The 17,646-nt window shown below is 41.7% G+C and overlaps 1 protein-coding gene across 1 annotated transcript; it reads left to right on the top strand.

The window, feature by feature from the left end:
- The first annotated feature begins 4,057 nt into the window (after positions 1–4,057).
- Positions 4,058–14,179, top strand: LOC121350124 (lysosomal acid lipase/cholesteryl ester hydrolase-like). The gene is made up of 9 exons (XM_041461160.1): positions 4,058–4,192; positions 6,016–6,130; positions 6,379–6,577; positions 7,348–7,457; positions 8,297–8,433; positions 9,371–9,511; positions 10,213–10,284; positions 11,634–11,702; positions 14,003–14,179. The coding sequence occupies exons 1-9, from the start codon at positions 4,061–4,063 to the stop codon at positions 14,177–14,179; spliced, it is 1,152 nt and encodes a 383-aa protein (XP_041317094.1). The 5' UTR covers positions 4,058–4,060.
- The last annotated feature ends 3,467 nt before the right edge of the window (positions 14,180–17,646 follow it).

Here is a 17,646-nt window from a genome sequence, read left to right as displayed (position 1 = left end):
CATCCCAGGTCCTCTTGAAAAGCACTGAAGTGACTACTTTGGTCAGAGCTTCAACTGAAGAACAGCCAAGCAGCCCGGCCATGATGAGATATGAAAATCATGCAAATGCATATAGTCACAAGTTCACTTCTGACTAACCAATTGCTTCAGTGCCCTTTGCCATGTTTGTAAATGAAGATTAGAATCCTGAAAAACCTTTTTTTTTTTTTTTTTTTTTTTTAATAAATAAGGGGGTTTTTTTCTCCAGAGGGTGCCAAGACAGTGCATGGGCAAACTATCCCCTACCCAGTCTGTGTAGGAAACATGATTCTTACTTCCTGACAGAATTCAACAACATTCAAAAGTTTCATGTGAGCCAGAAGGCAACTAAATATTTTTCAGAAGGGCCTTCAGCAGGGCAATTATAAAGTAAACTGATTTTTCAAACTAGCTGTCAATAGCTTAAGAACAGCTTATTCAATAAAAGTCACAGAAGATCATTTGTCTCTTTAAATTCCAAGCACTAGAATTTGTATTGCCACAAATCACATGAGCTACGTTACTCTCAGGAAGGCAACCTGTGGCTTGTTGGACTCATATGTGCAGAACTGTTCTCCCAAATGCACATTCCTGAGAAATGCAGTCCTGGAACAGGCAATGTCTGCACAAGAGGGACACTGACACCTTATACTTTCCCTCAGAAGACTGTTAACCACTTGTACAACATCCTTGCAATGTCCCTTGCACCTCTGCTGCAGGACAGCACTGACTCAACAGACCCAACAAACCCAAAGAAACCCCTCCATGGCATGGACCAGAGCCTGTATTTTGTAACACTAAACTGAGTTCATGTTGTGTACAGCTCCAGGCCTGACTTCAATTTTGACACAGCATTTTAAAAGAGAATACTTACTATCTTAGCTTCCCTGGTTCTCTATGGAAGGGCAGCCCATCCTGGGAAGTTTCTGTTTCTAGGTTTTGTGGTTTTTATTTTCTCCTTATAGGCATTACTTTCATTCTCTTTTCCCTTTTCATATGGGCTAACATATCTTTTGCTCTTCATTTGGTTCCCATCAACAACATCACGAAATATATCGTACATCCTGTATACCACCACAAGGTGATAGAGGTAAAATGTTTAAGTTATTCCCACCTGCAATTCTATAAAACAAAAATTGTAGGATGGTGTTATCTGGGAATAAAGCAGAGAAAATCTTCAACACTCTTTCTCACTAAGTGGTGGTATCAGACCTGCTGAACTGTGATGTTTTTCATTGAGAAATCACCTTTTTGGCTTTTCCACAGACTGTGCCCTACTTCATAAAGCAGAAGTGTTTCTGTGGTGACTCTCAGGTTCTGTTTACTAACAAGTACTTACTTCATTCATTTTCCCAGGCAAGGCAGCATATCATTAGCACCCACGTTTCAAAGAATTTGCAGGATCCAGAAGCCAGGCCAGTTTCAGTGAGGGTCAAGCCCCCCAGGCTGATTTCAATTAATTCAGTGGTTAGGCAGAGGTCTCTAATATATTGTGTTCACAGAGCTTATGGAGGTGGCTTGGAAATAATAAGAATTAGCGTTAGCACCCTCTCTTGACTCAAAGTTCACATAATGTTTTCAGACTTAATTCAGTTCCTGAGAATCCCTACAAAAGCAGGGTAATTCAGAGAAAACTCTTTTTTGTATGTTGTGGGGTTCACACCTTTCAAATCACTTCTGGTTTTATTCTAAGATTATCTAACACAGAAGGATTGTCCCAAACAATCAGCAATTCAGAAAACAAGCAACTGGTGTGGAACCAGGGACCAAAACAGCTTTTGTACTACCCACAGCAGCAGAGATCACATTCACAGCTAGAAAGTGTTGAGAAAAGATGGATTCTTTTCCATTTTATCCCAAAATGTTATAGTTACAGCACTTAGTAAGACACGTAGCAGTACAGATAAAGATCTGCCACAGCCACAGGGAACAAGAATAACCAAGTTCTTCCTAAGTATTCTAATGACAGGTTAGATGCCTCTTTACCTCACCAGATCCATGGTGCAATTTGGTCTTTCAGAATTCATGCAACGGTGCTGTTTATCACAGAATAACTCCACTCCTTAAATACTGGCAAACAAGCAGCACTTAAACATGCTCTCCTATGCATGCAGATCACACAGAACTCTACTGCTGCTCCTTTTATTGGCACAGGCTTCTGGCAATGAATCAGCAGGAGACTGACCAGGAGTGCAGCAGGCGGTGCAAGCGGGGGAGCCAAAGGAGAGGTAAGTTTGTTTATGTGCATCCGTGCTCTCTTTCTCCCTTGCCTGTCTCCAAGCAGATGTGCTGTCCTAGTTCTGTGCAGCTGGTTTTCAGAGCAGCCAGCCTGCCATCCTTCCTGACTGCTGTGCATCAAAGGGCAGGTTTGCCAGAGGTGGAGAGGAAAAGGACTTTGGCCCATGCAAATGGGAAAAATTAAGTAACTGAGGGTTTCATTTTCTTCTCCTTGCTTTTTTCCCCTAGGAATGTCACTGTGGATGCATAGAAATCTCAGCATTGAAAGCATGTACATAGATTAAATAAACCTTGTTCTTATAGCTGCAAAAGCATTTGATTTTTTCATGCAAGTTAACCCAGAGATTCTGACACCTGCTAGCCTGGTGTCTTTCTGTCCCAGGTATAGTGTATGTGAAAGCCATATGACTCTCTCAAGAGTACACTGATGAATTTCTAGAATGTTTAAGGTTTGTTTTCATTAATATTAAAAACCTCCAGAAATTGCATTTTTGAATGTATCTTTCAGGCATCTTCCTCTACCTTTTTTTTTCCTTTTTAAAATAATTCAGTTATTTCCAGTTTGCCATGGTAAATGTCACTCTTTGGCATTGTTTTGTTGCATAAAAATACTAGATTATTGTTCAAAGCCTCTATGACTTGGCCATTGAAATTAATGAGACAGCTGTGTGCCAAGCCTTGGAGTTGATTGGTGCATTATGTCTGATTTACAAAGCTTTCATATTCAGTACAGTACATAGAAAATGGCACACCATAAAAAAGGCAATAATTTAGCTACCGCACAGATTCATCTTTAGTACAAACTGTGACTTATGCTGGACTTTTCAGGTATTTTTTTCCAAACAATGCTCCGCATGCAGAAAAAGAGGAATGTGTTTTTTACGTTTGTTTGAACTAAATAAAATAGCAGAAAGCAGTGGAATATTTACTCTGAAACTGTGCTTCCAGAGCACACAGGTAAGAGGATTTCTGTTGTACAGAATAATTGGAGTGCTCTCCTACAAAGTGGATAGATCACAATGACTTTGAATTTCAAAATTAAAAGTATAATATTACACTGTATATATATTCTAATAATATATAATGATATATAATTTTTATATTATATCTATCAATCTATCTAGAATATTCCAATTGTGGCATAATCCAAATGTTGTAGTCACTCAAGGGACATGATAGATTTAATGAAAAATGAAGATAATTGACAACCCACTCACTCCCTCCCTCCTCAAGAAATTCAGAGGAAACAAAAAAAAATATTTTACCTGTCCTTTCTATACTCTACAAACCTTAATGATCTTCCCCATGGTGATTCAGATAAAACACTCTGGGTTTATGACCTGTTCCATCCGTGCTAACTACAAAGGTGGCTACAACCAAAAAGCAGGGCATTAACTACACAGACTATGATTTCTGCTCAGACAAGCTTTGCTGTGACCACCAGACAATGCCTAAAATCCAGGAAGATTCAGCCTTTTCTCCAAGAAAGAGAGATTTACAATAGAAAAGACCATATGTAGAGAGAAAGGAAGGTGCTCATCACAAACTAGCATCAATGTCACATAAACACAGGCCCCCGGGTTGGTTCCTTCTCACCCTGAAGCCTGTGACTCATTTGTAGTCCATATTAAACAGGAAAAGCTGTAGACAATCCTTCCTTTACACAGGTACTTATTCTGGTAGCCCTTGGGGAACAGACCTTGAGCAACCTTCAGGAGACTCTCCTCTTGGATCCTCCTGTGGAATTCCACACCACTCTCTTCCTAATGAACAAAGAGCACGTGCTCTTCCACACAGCCCCAAGATGTGGTGCCTCCTCGTGCTGCTCTGCTCCCAAGGAATTGCCTTTTCAGCAGGATTCACAGCAGCCTCCACTGCAGGTGTTGGCACAAGCCGCTGCAAGAAGAGTCGCAACCCGGAATGTTTCATGAACGTTGTAAGTTGGGTCACCTTCTTTCCTTTTCTAAAGCTTCTCTCCCACTACCACTACCACTGTCTAACAGTGCCTATCAGGAGGCTAAAGTAAGTTCCCTTCAAAGGGGTCCCTCCAGCAGCACAGACCTAGAGGAAATCTTGATGCTCCTATCCAAACAGCCTGAACTAGAGAGAAGAATTTCTTTGCAGTGGAAACAAAGGCTGGCTTCTAGTCTCAAGGCCTGCCCTTCTGTAGCAGCCTCTTTGCCTAGCACAGTGGTAAGGGTGCTTGTACCCCTTCTTCAAACAGCAGATTCTCAAAACAAAAAGCCCTTGCTCTGAATCACCAAAGATTTCCTCACTGTGGCAGCAGTGTAGTAGGTGGTACTGTGAGTCTGAAATAGGAGGTCCACCCTCCACGGCTTGCTTAACCACACTTTGGCAAGAAAGGACTCACTGTGGATCAGATAGCGATTCTGCTGCATGTTTGCTCTCTGAAAAGGTACAACCTTGCTGTGGGGAGAGTGGGAGCTTCAGACAATGTTCATTAGAGAAGCCCTTCTATTGAGTTGTGAGGCGCCGAAGGGACCCCCTTGATTTCTAAACGGAGCTTGGGTGCAGCTGAATCCAGTCTTAGTCACTGACTCTCACTGCTGAAGGCTAAGGAATTATAAAGGTGTGATTAAAACATTCTACAACTTTGTCCTGCAGGACTAACCATGGCAAACCAGATATATTTATATAAAAAAGAATGATTTGTTATAATCAATGATTAGTCAAAAATAACCTAATCAGAATTCTTTACCACACAGTAGAGTAGCTAAAACTACTGGTATAAGATAATAGAGGACAGTGCATTATATCAAAGCAATTGCACTAAAGCTAGCAAAAAGAAACAATTATTAAAGTAGAGATTGATGTAACTCACCCTCACCCACACCAACATCTGTGGGCAAAATCTCTTTTACTCAGCCTTGAGAAGTAACTTTGAGGGGCATCCCAACCCAAAGGAGAAATCTTTATACACAGTCCAAGAAGGGATATATTAGGGGAACTTAACCATATGAAAGTGGACAGGACTTTGAAAGTATAAAGTGATCAACTACCAACAATATGTCTCCAGGTTGGCTTAGCTGTTTATCTTTGCCAGATCTTTGTTTCATTATCAGGATGCTAATAGATCTGTTTTAGCATAATTCAACACCAACAGAAATACATGATGCTCCTTCTCAGCCTACCACTGATAGCTTGCAAAATAGGACATTATTTGAGTAGTTTGACCACATTCCAAGGCAGAATATTATACTACAGACCTGTGTCAGCCTTGCAAAACAGGATAAAGTATCTCCCAAAAGGTTAGTCACTCACCATAACAGGGAATCAAATAGGGAATCAAAATCAAAGCAGGTCTGATGAAGACTTTAATGCATCCTGCTACCCTTAAAAGTCTGTGTAGTGCTTGAGTGCCACAGCTACAGCAATTACTACAATTTGAGTGATATTAAGCATTAAGTAGAATACACAAACCACTTCACAGAAACCCATCCCAACTCCTCTCGCTGCTGTTTGCATCCTCCAGCCTCCATGGCTACAGCATGGCAGCTGTAGGATCATCCACAAAAAAGAGAGACCTGGGGTTTATTTTCCTGCAGGAATCCCTTTTGGTGTCCCTCCCTACCACTACAACACAGTACAGAAAGGCTAGCAATATGCTATCACATTTATCTCCCTGGCATGTTCTTGGCTAGCTTCACATTCCTGGGCAGAAGCAGCCTCCAAACAGTTCTTGCACCAATATCTTCACTGTAAATGCATGATAACAAACTCTCCTTTGGCTTTCCAAAGAGTGAAATTATCAGATACCATGGATTCCCCAGCGAGGAATATGAAGTTCCGACGGAGGATGGATACATTCTTGGTGTTTTCAGAATTCCTTCTGGCAGGAACAGCCAAAATACAGGTATGACATATAGGATATAAGGACAGTCTGATAGCCAACTCTTACACGGATTCTCCATCCTTCCCCTTTGCAAATGCAAAGTTCCATACCTTTCCATCTCAGCAAGGGTACCCAGTCATTCAGCTAGAATGCGGCCTGAATGCTGTATATTGGTTAAAAACGCTCCTGCAAAACCAAATGCTGCACCTCAGATTTAAGTACACATTACCTATTACTATTACAGCTTAAGAAAATCTCTTCTGTTTTAGGGAAGAAGCCTGCAGTCTTGTTACATCATGGTATTTTATCAGATTCTATTCACTGGATTGCCAACCTGCCCAACAACAGCTTGGGCTTCATCCTTGCAGATGCTGGCTATGATGTCTGGTTGGGAAACAGCCGAGGAGACACCTGGTCTTTAAAACATAAGACCCTTAAGCCCTGCCAGAAAGAGTTCTGGCAGTTCAGGTACTCTTTGGAGAAAGAATTTCTGAAGAAAGCAACTATCAGGGAACTAGCAAGATTAGAAAGTTGCTACTAGAATGCAGAACCTTTCCCCTTCTGGCTATATGAAAAAAATTCCCCTCTAAATTACATGAAAACACGACATGTTTTCATATAATCTGACTTCAAATGGGACATGCAACATTTAAGGAGACTAGACAAACTCTTTTCCACAGATGCAGCCTGGGCATATCAGGGAGGTTATAAGAAGGAATTGGCTGCAAGAGCTGGACAGGCTCTTCTGGAATCAGAACACAGAGAAGCAAAGCTGGAAGTACACAGGTCACCTTTGCTGGTTTCTGTGGGAAAAGGCTTCCAAAACTGGGAGGCATCTGTAACCTTGAAGTCTCCCACCAGACACCATGTCCCAGACACAGAAGGACAGGAGAGTGCTCAGCTCAGCCTAGAAATCTGATCTACTACAGCTGATGTTATCTGAGAGAAAATATTTCTTGTAGCCCATGCAGGTGAAAGCACTGATTGAATTCAGTTTCCCAAGGGCTGTAGCTGTCAGGTGAAGCTGGCACCACATCCACACAGAGCCCAAGGCATCAGGCAGCCAGGCTGCACAGCTGCTCCCCTCTGCCACTTCCCAGCTCAAGCCAGCATGCAGACACAGTGTGCAACCTCCTCCTTCAGTGGGTCCTGCTTGCTGCAATGAACAAAAGGGACAGTCAGTAACTCACACTGGGACAGTCACATTGTCCGCCAGCTTTTTGTGTTTCTCCCCACAGCTTCGATGAGATAGGTAAATATGATATCCCAGCAGAGCTGAACTTCATCATGAATAAAACTGGACAGAAGGATGTTTACTATATTGGTCACTCTGAAGGATCAGCTGCAGGTAATGTTAGAACTGTCTGGGTACCAAACGACCAGTGTTAGTGTTTATGGTTTATAGATAGGGTCTGTGAGCAGACTCTGGGGTTTATGTCACAGTGTACCATTGTCCTTTTACAAAAACAAACTCAGAAACAGTGGAGAAAATGGGGGAAAGTGGTATTAAGTAGAAAATTATTTTCCTTTCTTCCCATATGTGTGTTCTAAGAGTCTTTTTACAGAATTAATAGTTCAGAAGAAATCACCACCTTCTTTTTCTTCAGCTAATTATGTCAGCCAGTCAAATCCATCAGTGGAGAAATTTAAACACATTCAGAAAACAGAGACAAACCATTTTTAGCTTCAATGCCTTCCTTATACTTTTCCTTTATGTGTGCATTCACTTTCATGCAAGTATTTGCTTAATTACGAGGGAAAAATTTATTAATATTTAGATAATTTTTGTATTGCTGAATGGCAGCATACACGTGTACAGTCTTGTAGAGACTGCAAGATGAGAAACTTTTTATTTTGAATTTAGGGAACTTTAGAGAGAATTTGAATTTCAAATATCTAATTAATATACCTTTTCAACCAAAACTGGCCTTAACACAAAGTTATCAGTTCTGACAAAAGCAGTATCAGGACATGCTCTACTGAGATTGTATCCTTAGAATGAACTTTATCTTCTAAATAAAAGTTTTAAGCAAGAATCAAACATTCTTTTTAGGTCTGCAGCACAGAAATATAAAACAGCCAATGGGATGCTAACCTAGCCTCACTCATTTGCTGACTACTGCTTTATTATTTATTTGATCTGTGGAGATCTCTTCATCAACTTGACTTCTTTTTCTGAGCTTGCAGGCTACATAGCACTTTCTACTTATCCCGATCTGACTCAGAAGATTAAAGCAATCTTTGCTTTGGCACCAGTGACCACTATCACACATTCTACCAGTCCTCTGGTAATGATTACACGGCTTCCCGAGATACTGATCAGGGTAAGTAATTTTTCCTTCTGAAGAGAAAGACATAATTGTCTGATTTGTCTCTACTGGACTCACTCAACCTGAACTTTTAAGGGGTGATCAGTTAGAAATGAATTCAGTGTATCAGACTTCAAACTTTCCAAGGAGCGAAACTGCAAGGTTTCACATGGTATGGCTTTTGCAATTTCTTTAAGGTAGCAGGCATACTTTTTGACTTATTTAAGTCAAATTATTTCTGAAGAAAACTTTCAAATACCAGAACAAAATAGATCTAATATAGTCTACTAAATCTAGCCTTAAGCACTACTAAAAACCACAAGTAAGATATTTCACATCTTAATTTTATCAGACATGCAGATCATTTATGCTTGTAAAGTATTTACTTGTAAAGTGATAAAGGAAGCTTAAACACCAGAAGGTGTCAACTTAATAGAATTTGCCAGGAATGAGGAAATCATGCATGCTATACTTTATGTCAAACCACAGAAGCACATCCTCTTTCTGTCCAAGCTGCACCCATGATGTGACTATAGAGCATTCAGCTCTACACCCTTCTCATTTGTCTCATTTGTCTGATCCCTCTTTACTTAGGAGTGGTACTCACAGTACAGTTTGCACCTGCCAGGAAAAAGTATTAGGGCAAAAAGGGACTTCCTATATCTGCAGACATCAGTGCAGCCAATTTCCTTTCTCACTGAGATCAGTACACTAAAAACAGATGGACAGTGACCTCCAGCACTCGTCCCCAGGAGAAGGAGGAACAAGTGGTCTGCCCTTGGGAAGAACACTCTATAAAGGATAGTGGGATGGCAAGCAGTGTCAGCAATCTTGCCTCTTGTGAAGAGGAAGGGCTATTAAAGAAGAGAGAGTGACTTAAAGAAGAGGGAGTTTTCTGCATGAAATAATCTTGCAACAACTAAAAAAAGTTTTGCACTTTTCCTCCCCTCAGTTACTACTTGGCTGCAAAGGAGCTCTTCAACAAAATGTGCTGATGGAAGTACTTGCAACACGGTTCTGTGCGTGTCAGGGGAAAGTTTGTGGCAATATCTTCTGCTACCTAGTCGGGGGCATGATACAAAATATGAACACGGTAAGCACCTCCAATAAAAGCTTCATACAAGTAAATCTGAAGAAGCTTTGAAGGGCAACTGGACAAAGATATTTTTCTCTTTTGCACAATTTTTCTTCCTAAACAACAAGACATCTGACTCCTCTGAACATAAGAGACGGTTTCTTTTTGTTTGCTACACATTGAAAGATTTCCAGCCAAAACTCAAAGCTGTTTCTTCACTCTTCTCCCAGCAGAGATTGCATTCCTTTACTCTGGCTGCTACCTCTTGTTCTTACAGGCCTTTCACATGTCTGTTCTCCAGTCACCTTTCATCTCTCAGACTATTTAACAAGTGTACCCATAGAAAGCTCTCACACATGCAGCTTCATTATGCCCAAGAGAACTGTAGAGAACTTTTCTCTACTGATTAAGCACAGCACTATTTAAAAGCATTATACAAATCATACAAACTGGGGAAAAAAAGGCCATACATGCTTCTCAAATTATGTTTTCTCTATGTTGAGAATGTTGAAAAGATTATCCCAGAGATATAAAATCCTATGTAATCATTCCAACTGTAAACTAGTGTATTTGTGAATCTTTCCTCAACTCCCATTTTTATATCTGAAGAATATCCTATAAAATGGGGTATGCAGCAGTATGTTGCTCAGGGTCTTCACAGATTTATTCTTTCACAGCACGGGATCTCTTCTTTCATAACATTTCTGCTTTGTCTCCAGAGTCGAACAGATTCATACAGTGGACACTACCCAGCCGGAACATCAGTACAGAATATTATTCATTGGCAGCAGGTATACTGTGCTGACATATAAACACTCTTATTATGGCTTTTTGTGCAACTGACAACCAACAGGGAAGTCCAAAGCTGACAGATCTGGAAATCTGCCCATCACATCTTCTCACCTGTCACAGAGGGAGCCCTGTTCCCCATGGCCCATCAGATCATTCCCTGAATTTCCCCTTTAGCACCAGGCTTTGAGATTTCCTCAGGGCACATCATGCCTCTCATGGCCTCCAGCCTTTGTCCTTATTTATGGAGATGTGTGCAAAAAGCTGCAGAAGTGAACACAAGCACAACCCAGGCACTTGGCAGGTGGGATAAGTGAGAACTTTACAGTCAGGGATAAACCAGACAAGGAATTGATCTAGGTTAAAGCTTGTCTCCCAGAGGGTTAATTGCAGCCTTGATTACCTCCAAAAGCCAGTTTACTGCACAAATGCTTCTGCTGGCACAATGGCAAAATGGGGAACTGCCTCTTCTGCTGGTACCTTATGCCACTTTCAGACCTAAGATTGTTCTGCCTAAACTCCAAATCACACCAGGGCAAGGTGGCATTGGCTCAGAAACACAGCACTCCATGTGAACAGCAAACTTAAGTGAACTGTATGTGAGCTGTGAACTTAAGTGAACTCTCAGTGAACTGCGCCACTTAAACCAGACCTAAAATACATTTGTGCTGCTGTACATCCCCTGCCTAAACTTCCTGGTATCAGAAACCCAGAACCCAGAGCCAGAAAACAAAAATGAGCTAGCAGATTTCTATCATATCCTCAGTTTCCTAGACATTTAGATAAAAAAAAAAAAAAAAAAAAAAAAAAAAAAACAACAATAAAACAAAACACCCATTATCAGTAAGACAGGTTAATCCTTTATTATTTTGATATTCCTTTCAGACAAACCACAGAAGACAACAGTTTAGTGCTAAGGTAACCACACTCTGCTCCCAATATTCTGCTATGCAGTTCAGAGCCTCTGATATCATTGCCACTCCTGTGAGCAGACCAGACCAGACCAAGCAGGCACACAAAAGTTGAGGATTTTGAGGAGGTGTCCCAGGCTAGTGAGAGCCTTGACATGCTCCTGCACCACAAAGAGCTACGTCAGCTAACTAAAGAGCCAATTAAGATAGGGTAGCAAGGCTCCAATTACTAAACATAAGAAGGGTGGTGGCTGAAGATCAGGAGAAAATGTTAGCAAGGGGAAAGGTGGTGAACCACTCATCCCACAATCCCTCCTCAGTATCCCTGGAATCCTGTCTGCTGCCTGAGACTTGAGTTCACAATCATATGCAAGAAAACAACTCCTGCACTCTGTCTCTTAACATTTTCATTTTATCTGTCCTTGTTACAATATTAACAGATAAAACATGCAGACCAATTTCAAGCTTATGACTACGGCTGTAAGGAAAACATGAAGAAATACAACCAGGTAAGGCAATTCATTTTTCTGAGAACTCATCCTTGGGTCCTGGCAAAACTAAGAATAGAAAAATTCATATATTAGCACCTTGAATGCTACAAAAAGGAGGGTGGTCTTAGGTAAAGCTTCACCTGAACATAATAGTCATAATTGTCAGAGTCTATTCACAAACACGGCAGATTCTTGCAGCCTCCCCTACTGATACAGGGATGTGTCCAACAACGTGTCAGCTTACCTGCCATTCCCAAAAGGCTAAGAGTCACACCCAGGTCCTAGACTGGATGAGTACAGAGCTCTTCCCCAAAAATCCTCAAAGTCTGCATTTCAGTTAAACACTAAAATGGGGATGAAAAGGGAAGGGAAAAAAAAAAAAAAAAAAAAAAAAAAAGTGGAAATGCATACCTTGGTTTTCAGAGGCTACTTGCTGTAAAAAATAAACTTAAGGGATGGTTCAGTATGGCACAGTGAAGACTGCTGGGGAGAACTAAAGTATCCTGTATGGAAAAAAGGAAACAGGCAAAATTTGGTCTGTAGGAGCTTTATTTAATGTGTAGTTAACACCTGAAAATGATCTGCTCCTCTTGCAACATTTATAACTCACCTGATTATTTTTTGAGGTTTGATCAGATCACTTGACTTGTAGTGTGCTTTGTGAGTCAGGGCAGATTATTTTATGGGTGGCACATTATTTTGCAAGTGGGTAAAGATTCCAAGGACACCTTCCTTCTCAGACACCTTTCATACACACATATGGTCTTTAAATACCTGAAGTTTAAACTCTGAAATGGGTAATGTTTTATTCCAAATATTTGGAAGGTTAGGAAATGGCCCAAGAAGCAGTCAGGAAGAAAGATAACTGAACCACCCTTTGATAAGGGCAAGTTTGAAAACATCTTGTGCATAGTCCCTTACCACACCGACAAATAACCATCCTGCATTAAGTCATTTGGTTCAGATCTCATCTCCATTTTAATCTTTTGTGTTTCTTTAACTTCTTCTGTGATGACAAGCAAGGCAGGGAATGGAGTTCACCCAGCATTCAGACAAGCTGCACGGGATGAACCTGACAGCATGACTGCACAAAACATACAATGGAAGAGAGGAAAGAAAACAGAATCACAGCACTGAACTCCTTCCACCCTCAGCACTGGTGCATTCTCCCTGCTGCAGAGTCAGGGCTGATCATGAACTAGAACTAATTCTCCATGAACCAGAGCACATGGCTCTGCCCAGCTGAAGAAAGCAGTGGGGACACGCAGCCCTTTCAGGGAGGTGAAGGAAGGTGGATCTAGCAGTTCCTCAAAATCTGGTTGGGTGGACACTGGTCTGAAATTAACTTTACCCATCCTGGAAGCAGCCTCCAAGGGCTGCCCCAGGATATCAAGTTCAAACTTTTCTAGAGCAGCTTCCCATGCTGTACAAGAAGAACCAGCCACAGACACACCCTGCAAGAGGTTACAGGGAAACATTCAGGTCAGTGACCAACAGTTCTTGGGAAAGGACACCATGTGCGGTGTCTTCAATACTGAACACCTAAATAACTCTAATGTTCAGCCTAAATTCACCCCTGACATAACTGAGTTTTACAAAAGATTGCCAGTTTTTCTAACAGAAGAGAATTTCCAAATACCCATCTCATAGCATCTCCATTTACTAAAGTTTCCTACAAACAAACTTTATCTTCTTATTGCCATCCATCAGAAATGCAGTCCTGGAATGCACAGGGTCTGGACAACAGGAATAGCCATCCTTTACACTTCCCCTTGGAAAACCATTAGCTATCCAGACAAAATCCTTGCAGCACTGAAAGTGTCCTTTCCATGTCTGCTTCAGGATAGGATTAATTCAACAATTCCACTGAAAACCCTCCATGGCATAGACTATAGCCTCTATTTCAAAACTCTCTCAGCCAAATCCAAGATAAAAGGATATGTGTTTGAACATACTGGATTTTTGCTGCTTGCCCAAATTAGTCCCTCCTGTTCTTGAAGTCAGGACCAAGATCTGTTGTTTCACTCCACAGCCACTGGCACCAAGAGTGGTACTTCAAGGCTGGGAAGCCAAGCAGCCAGAACAGCCTCACACACAATGAAAGGAGGGAAGGAAAATTACATTACTGTGTTTGGGGGTGCAGGATGAGCTAAATACAAGTATCTTAGACCATGTCTAGACTTCCACGTTCAGGTTTGGGGTCCAGAAAGGCATCAATATGATCAATACCTGCTGAGCAAGTTCAGCAAAAAGACAACATGAAGGTCATCCAAACTTATCACGGAGTGAGTAACTGCTGCATTGGCTGAACATTCCAGCAGAGATCTAGGCCAGCCCAGAGCAGCGCCTCCTCAGAAACCCAGCGCACCTCCTCTGCTTTAGAGGAAGGCCCTCCTGTCCAGCATGCCTCTTCCCAGGTAGAACAGCCCCACGTTGTTTTCTTCCTTACCCACAGCATCCTCCACAACGTGCCAGCATTTTTTCCCCTCAGTTAGCCCAAATTCAGGAGAGTCCAGGTGAGGTGTGCATACCCCGCCGGTACCCAAGCAGACAAAGACTGACTTAACGATGGCCGGGCTGACACCGGGACCGTGGGGAATGCGGAGGGGACACATCCCAGGTGCGCAGGGACCACGCTGCCCCCAGCGCCCTCTGCCCCCGCCCGCCGCCGCCCACGCACGGCCCCTCCCTTCGCCCTTCGCCCCTCGCAGCTGCGGGGCCAGCGGCGTGCCCGGGAGCGGCGGGGGCAGCGCGGGGGCAGCGGGGCTGGGCGGCGGGCAGCGAGCAGCGAGCCCGGCCGCTGAACCTGCTGACCCCTGCGCCCACGCCGAGAGCAGCGTGGCGGGGAGTCCGGGATGTTGCCGTGTGCCTGAGACAAATCAAACTGATAGCAATATTCTGGCTTTAAATTATTTCCCTATATATGTGAAAGATGTCATCGGAACAGAAAGTGAAAGAATCTAAACCGGTAGAAATTGTGGTTGCTGAGCATCTGTAACTCTCTGATGAGCTTTTTCTCTTCATGTACTTGGTTTCGTACCTGCCTCCTTTTGACCTCTGTAGGATCTCAGGTGTCCTTCTGAAGTGCACTGAGGAATGTATCTCGCTCTTGCACATGCCGCCTGGTTTCAGAAGGATGCAAAAAAGTCTCTTCTGGGGGAATTCCTCTTGGTCTGGAATTATTTGTGTTTAATATGCACATGGTTCTGAAAGCTCTGAGAAGTCATGGGCGGGAAAACCCCCACCTTCTACTGAAAATGGGAAGCAGTGAGAATATGAGATCTTGGAGACCCTGTACTTCCCAGGACATTCATTCCCCAGGTGAAGACCAGCTTTGAGGAAGTTTTGTCCGCACAGAAGTGAGGTTTCTGCTCGTTGCAGGCTTAAGTGGATTACTATCCAAAACTGTAGTTAGCATATATTGATGACTTGCTTTAGACAACCAAGTTGTAGAAAATAGGATATAGACCCAGAACTTCACTGAATATTCCCAGGAGAATGGAGCCCAGGTTTGCTGTTGTGGCAATTGCTGCTCAGGCAATATACTCTGAAACAGATGAGTTTTCTCATGTACTAAATGCATTGCAGCTGGTATATTGCATGTCTGAGTGCTAAATGTTTGGATAACTGAGTCAAAGGCCAGTGTTTACAAGTCTGGAGTTTCATAGATCACAGGATACTGTAGGAATGCAGGAAGCATTCATCCCAAACTCTTTATAATTCTGTAGGTACCAATTTCATAGTTGGGGGTCCTTGTGTGGGGATGTGTGTACAGTATTTTGAATGGCTGTAAGTGCAGGGGAGTATTTTGTAGCATTATGTTTCAAAATTGTTTTGATCAATGCTGCAGTCATTTTTATTACTTGATATTGCTCTGCAGACACTGTGGAGGCATTTCTTGTGTGGTTTTCTTTATGTGCATTAAACATGCTGAAGGTTAGGCCTTAAGGCTTTTCCTGGAAATTAATCACCAAGATCAGGAAGAGTATAGCTCAAGGTGAGAGATGTTGTAAAATCTTCAGCTGCTGAGGGAATGCCAAGGTGACTTGTGCATGAAGGCACTGAAAAATACTGTATAAAACTAAGTTTTTGGTCTCTGTTTGCTGGACATACATGAATAATGTTTTTTCCTGGTTTCATCACTCCTGAAATTTTATTTCTGCACCAAAGGTTGCACATCCAATTTGTGTTCTGAAAATTAGTTTGCTGCCATGTAAAGGAAGTATTTGTGCATACAATTTTAATAAAATTAGGACATTTAGATTGTAATACCTGGAAACATGTTTTCTGGTCATGCTTTCCATTATAAATAGAAGTATCAGTCCATGAAAGAAAATTGTCTTGCTTGTGCAGTTCCTGAACAATTTGTGTGCAGTAGCTGACTACTGGTGTTGCAAAGAAATTCCTATTATAAAAATGCAGCCTTTTCAATCTTGGCCAGCTGCTGATGCCTCTCAGAAGTGCTGTGAGTCAGGCAGCTCCTCAGACACAACCCGCTGCCTACCACTTCCTACAGGCAGCTCTGGATGAGTCACATTCAGCACACAACACAGGGAATTGCGTTATGGAAGCTGTGGGCTCTCCACATAATCAGCGTAGGAAGTATCTTCCTCTTTTAGCATCTCTGAACCGTTAGCATCTCTGAACTGCTGGCAAAAAGCCTTCAGAGACATCTATTGCTCTGTGTTGATATAAAAAGGATCTTGTATAGGCTGCAAAGATCAATGGGGCTCATCCTGAGGGGAAAAGCAAATAATTTGAAAGGCTCCAAGGTAGACTGTGAGCTTCACTGGGATGAAGCTGTTGGCCTGCAGGGGGACAAAATGTTAACCAGAAAACATCGTGCTCAGCTTTGATATTCTGGATAATTCAGCTGACTGTCAAGCAGCCCTGTGAGCTGACTGTGTTACAGCCAGTGCTGCTATAAAACATGTGCTTAACACTGTCAATCTTAGAAACTTAAGTAAGAGAAATTAAATGTTGTAACTGTACAAGTAGAACAGCAGTCTAAAGCTCACAGAATTCTTCTCATAGAACCAGACGTTCCGCTTGTTTTTCCTGGGTTGTTTTTTGTTTGTAGCATGTTACATCCTGAATCATCTAGAATAGGGGAGGTCAAAGATTTCCTTGTGAAATCAACTAGATGTGATATTTTAATGTAAACATTGTACAACAGAAGCATGCCAGATTAAATGGTAGTTGTTCATACTGATCGATCATACTTCATCCTGTAGGTAATCTCACTATCCATTTCTTACCTTTCCTTACTTAAACATTTGTGTACAAAACAGTCAGAATCCTTTGAACTAATGCCTCAAATTATTTTTTCTAGATTTGAGGCCAAAAAACCAAGTTTCATTCTTTATAGGCACTTTAATAGGCTTCAAATAAACTGTGAAATTGTATGTCAGAAATGTCAAATAAATTTGGCTCGTCTTTATTTTGTTCCCTATATTTTGAGCTGCAGAAAGTAAGACAGCATAAGAATTTGTCGTCTGATAGAAACAGAAATTGATTGTTGCGACCAGTCACTCAATCAACAAGTGTCCTTATTAGATGCTATGGAGTCTAAATGTTCTAAATTTAGGTGTTCTAAATTTAGGTAGGATATATTTTCCCAAAAAAAATTTGCATTTTATAGGAAGAACCAGAAGATTCTTAACCCCTCTTGCCCCTGAGAGAAATAGGGATACAGACAGAAAAAATCAGCTTTGCAAGGAATCATGCTCTCTTTGTTTCTTGGAAGTGTAAGAAGTTGCAGGCCTCTGTGCTGATTTTAACCTTTCATTTGTTTCCCTTAGCAACACAGCTTCTCGTCTTCATGGTGGAAGTTAGTTTTATCACTGACATAATGGATGGCAAATATCTCCCTTTTTTTTCAGCATTTCAGTTGAATCATCAAAGAACAAATTGTATAAAACCAGCTCTTTCTTGTACTTCTGTCCTCTTCTGGGTTACTGTG

This window comes from Pyrgilauda ruficollis, unplaced genomic scaffold, assembly GCF_017590135.1.
Source record: "Pyrgilauda ruficollis isolate IOZ18807 unplaced genomic scaffold, ASM1759013v1 scaffold15, whole genome shotgun sequence".
NCBI classification, from domain to species: domain Eukaryota; kingdom Metazoa; phylum Chordata; class Aves; order Passeriformes; family Passeridae; genus Pyrgilauda; species Pyrgilauda ruficollis.
Note: the sequence above shows the minus strand (reverse complement) of the source record. Positions and strands in the feature narration are given on the sequence as shown.

Coding starts and splice junctions, on each gene's coding strand:
- LOC121350124 (XM_041461160.1), top strand. CDS start 4,061: ATGTGGTGCCTCCTCGTGCTGCTCTGCTCCCAAGGAATTGCCTTTTCA. Junction 7,458..8,296: donor CTCTGAAGGATCAGCTGCAG/GTAATGTTAGAA, acceptor CTGAGCTTGCAG/GCTACATAGCACTTTCTACT. Junction 11,703..14,002: donor ACATGAAGAAATACAACCAG/GTAAGGCAATTC, acceptor TGAACATTCCAG/CAGAGATCTAGGCCAGCCCA.